Source organism: Strongylocentrotus purpuratus, unplaced genomic scaffold (assembly GCF_000002235.5).
Source record: "Strongylocentrotus purpuratus isolate Spur 01 unplaced genomic scaffold, Spur_5.0 spur5_scaffold_13, whole genome shotgun sequence".
In the NCBI taxonomy this organism is placed as follows: Eukaryota; Metazoa; Echinodermata; class Echinoidea; order Camarodonta; family Strongylocentrotidae; genus Strongylocentrotus; species Strongylocentrotus purpuratus.
In genome coordinates this window covers 28,925,293-28,929,007 of record NW_022145598.1, presented here as the reverse complement: position 1 = coordinate 28,929,007, position 3,715 = coordinate 28,925,293, and the positions used below count along the sequence as shown (strand labels likewise).

Here is a 3,715-nt window from a genome sequence, read left to right as displayed (position 1 = left end):
GCGACGGGCAAGCCCATGACGAGCCCTACGACCACGATATCAGACACAACAACATCGCAAGACACCATCACATCCAGTAAGTATGCTTTTGATCATTAATATAATTTGTCGAGCCACTACCCCCTTCTCTCTCTTTCTCTCTCCTTCTCTCTCTCTCTCTCTCTCTCTCTCTCTCTCTCTTCCTCTCTCTATCCCGTCTCCTTCACCACCCGTCTCCTTCTACTGGCCACCTAACCTCAACCCCTCCCTTTCTCTCTCTCTCTTCATCTCTCTTTTAGTCTTTATCTGACTCTGAGTAAGAGAAACAATGCAATAAATTCAGTGGTAGTGGTCTAGCAACTACTACTCTCCACTCTCTCTCTCTCTCTCTCTCTCTCTCTCTCTCTCTATCTCCTTCCCCCTCTCTCTCTCTCTCTCTCTCTCTCTTTCTCTTTTTCTCTCTCTATCTCCCTCCCTCCCTCCCTCCTCTCCTCCCCACCCCTCCTCTCCTCCCCTCTTTCATTCATAAACAAACAAACAAAAAAATAAGAAATAACATTGTGAATTTCCTAAAATTTGCAATGTAAGGTATAACCAGTTTTGGAAACGCCCCCTCTAAAAAAAAATGTAATGGAAGCTCTTATTACCAATCATGTGAGAGAATAATTTTTGACTAAGTACGTGATGATACAAATTGTGCCGGTAATTTTACCAGTACGACAATACAAGACGGTGGCCGGTACTGCAACTGAAGGAGAAGAAGAAGAAGAAGAAGAAGAAGAAGAAGAAGAAGAAGAAGAAGAAGAAGAAGAAGAAGAAGAAGAAGAAGATGATGATGATGCTGATGATGATAATGATTAAAAAGAAAGTAACTCGCGGTCCTCTTTTCGAACTTTTTGATAGAATTGGGATTCCCACAGGAAAAGCATTTTCTGATTTCTATTCCCCACCCCCACTTGATCCTACATGTATCCCCGTACCCTGACTAAGAAAATGCTTTCCCCTCTCTTTCTCCCCCCCCCCTCCCCCTCAGCCTTTATCCCTGTCCTGTCACGGGCTTCGCTAAAAGGAGGAGGTACCCGTCTCGTTTGTTTGCCCACGAGTTTAATGACAACAAACACGCCATTGGAACACATTTAGATATATTAATTGGACAAAATTAACTTGGGCTTTGACAAAGCACCACTAAATTAGCTGACACAAAATAATACCTTATAAAATAAATAAACTAATACAATTTATATGTTGTCAGGGAGCACAATTGTCTTCGTTTTGGCCTTCTGTAATCATGTTCAGGTTGTCATTCCTAATCATATTGCTTTGTAATTGTGGTTTCATTTGCAACAACCTTCAAACGTTTTAGAGTCAGCAGAATTATCGACTACGGACGTGGCGACCAAGACGGCTACGAGGCCTATGACCACGGTGTCAGCCACAACGACATCGCCAGAAACCACCGCCTCCAGTAAGTAAGAGAAACAATGAAATGATGTCATGCTTTCGATCATTATTATAATGTGTCAAGCAACTACACCTTCCCTCTCTTTCTCTTTCTCCCCCTCTCCCTCTTTCTCCCCTCTCTATTCACCGACCACCCCCTCCATCCCTCTTTCGCTCTCTCTTCATCTTTGTGTGTCAGTCGAGTGGTTTAAGCATTTGACTTGAAATTCAAAGGTCGTGGTTCAATCCCCGACACGGCATTAGCCACACCCGACCCAGATGAGATAAATGGGAACCTAGTAAGAATTAATTCCTTAAAATAATAGAGCGCCGTAATGCCTAATGGCAACTAATCTTCCTTTGCCGCACTCGACCTAGGTGAGGTAAATGGGTACCTGGTAGGAATTAATTCCTTGAAATACTGGAGCGCCGTAATGGCAGCAAGGCTAAAGCCGGGTTAATTATTAGTGCGCCTCGGAATATAGTTTTCTAGATAGATGCTATATAAATGCCTATTAATATTGTCACTCTTTCAGTCTTTATCCGAGTCTGAGTAATAGAAACAATACATTGACGTCATGCATTTGATCATCATTATAATGGGTCTTGCCACTACCACTTTCCCCTTCTCTCTATCTCTCTGTCTGTCTGTCTGCCTCTCTCACTCTCTCTTTCTCTCGCTCTCGCTCTCTCCCTTCCCTCCTCCTCCCCTATGTTTCATTCATAAAAACAAAAATAACTGTATGAAATACCATTGCTATCTGCGATGGTGATCAAAGTTCCTGTAGGTATTGATTTTTATAGCTGTAATTTTGTTCATGTCTTCGCATCGACTTTTATTATTATTATTATTTTCGTCATCATCATCATCATTATCTATTTTTCTTTAAATATTTCAGTTTCTACCCAAATGACCACTTTGTCTACTTTCTTAAAATTGAGTAATTTACATATTGTATTTTTCATCTTTTCAGCATGCTCATCCCCTCCGGTGGATTGTGAATTCGGCGGGTCGTTCTACAATTTCAGCACTTCGGAGATGGATCATGCTTCTGCGGTTTCAGCTTGTTCCCAATACGGATCCCATCTGGTCTTCATCGAGTCGCCAGAGGAGGAAGACTTCATCGCGCGGCATGTTGAGTACTACCGGCATACCTCGAAGACTTACTACTGGATCGGGCTGACCGGCTCAAGTCCCAGTGAGGCAAGGTGGCTAGACGGATCAAGTCCTACATATAATAATTTTATCGATGGTTCGTTCAATTATCATGGAAACTGTTTTAGTATTAAGTGTGGGGGTCAATATAGTGGATGGTATGATTGGAATTGCTCCTGGAGCAATAGATTCATATGCGAGAAAGAAGTATAGGGACATAAAAATTGGAGTTGCTTCTTTCAATTTTTCATACCGCCTGGTTGCACCACTGGATACATGTAAAATCAGGTTTTCGTTGCTTTGTCATTGTGTGTATAAGTCTATCGGAGCTGTAGGAATGTTTAAGTTTGTGATTTTTGTCGTTCCATGCACTAATTTTCACATGAAGAGCACTGAAAAGATTGTTACGGAGGTGTTAATTTATGGTGTTTAAAAGACGGAGCACTTTTCATCTTTACATTCAAGCAATTCGAAATAATCATATTAATGACTAGAATCAGTGGCGGTTTGTTCTTTTTGTGTTTTATCGAATTTCATTTTTATTACCAAGAGACTTTATTCAAACTTCATTGTATAGTAATAGTTAGTGCTTCACGAAATGATGAGACGTCAAAAAATATTTGATTACAACATAAAAGTGCAGTTTGTGTAGTAAAGTATTTATAGGGTCCATGATACAAATATACATACCTGTATACATAATTATACTTACTTATACATGTACATGTAAATACACATACACATATACATATGCATATACATATCTGTCTGTGGTCTCGAGTAATGAGCTTATACTTCAGATACGACTAGAACTAGTGGATAACGAAAACAAATATTGTAACGTCAATGTGTCAAAACACACGGCAGTTTATGACTTTATTTACTTGTTTTAAGTTTCAAGTTAATTTTATTCTATACAATCATAACCTAAATAAATAGAATACAATGAATAAATGCATTTTTTCCATTAAAACTATATACAATACATGACATCGTGTCATATAAGTATTTCAAGACAAGGCAAACGAATAACGAAAGACAAAAGTCAATATTTTATCTTCCAAACTTAAGGTAAAATGAATATGGATGTAGTGTAAAATATGAGATAATCTAAAGTAATATGCTCGGTTTATAAATTAT

At 39.2% G+C, this 3,715-nt stretch overlaps 1 protein-coding gene across 1 annotated transcript in view; it reads left to right on the top strand.

Annotated features, from left to right (window-relative positions):
* The window catches only part of LOC100890154 (endochitinase 2-like), a 10,149-nt gene extending 6,656 nt beyond the window's left edge, over positions 1-3,493 (top strand). Inside the window, exons 5-7 of the mRNA XM_030983300.1 lie at positions 1-76; positions 1,343-1,444; positions 2,394-3,493. The exon at positions 1-76 is cut by the window's left edge and continues 26 nt beyond it. Of these exons, the coding sequence (XP_030839160.1) occupies positions 1-76; positions 1,343-1,444; positions 2,394-2,788 (573 nt within the window). The 3' untranslated portion in view covers positions 2,789-3,493. The remainder of the gene's footprint in view (positions 77-1,342; positions 1,445-2,393) is intronic.
* The last annotated feature ends 222 nt before the right edge of the window (positions 3,494-3,715 follow it).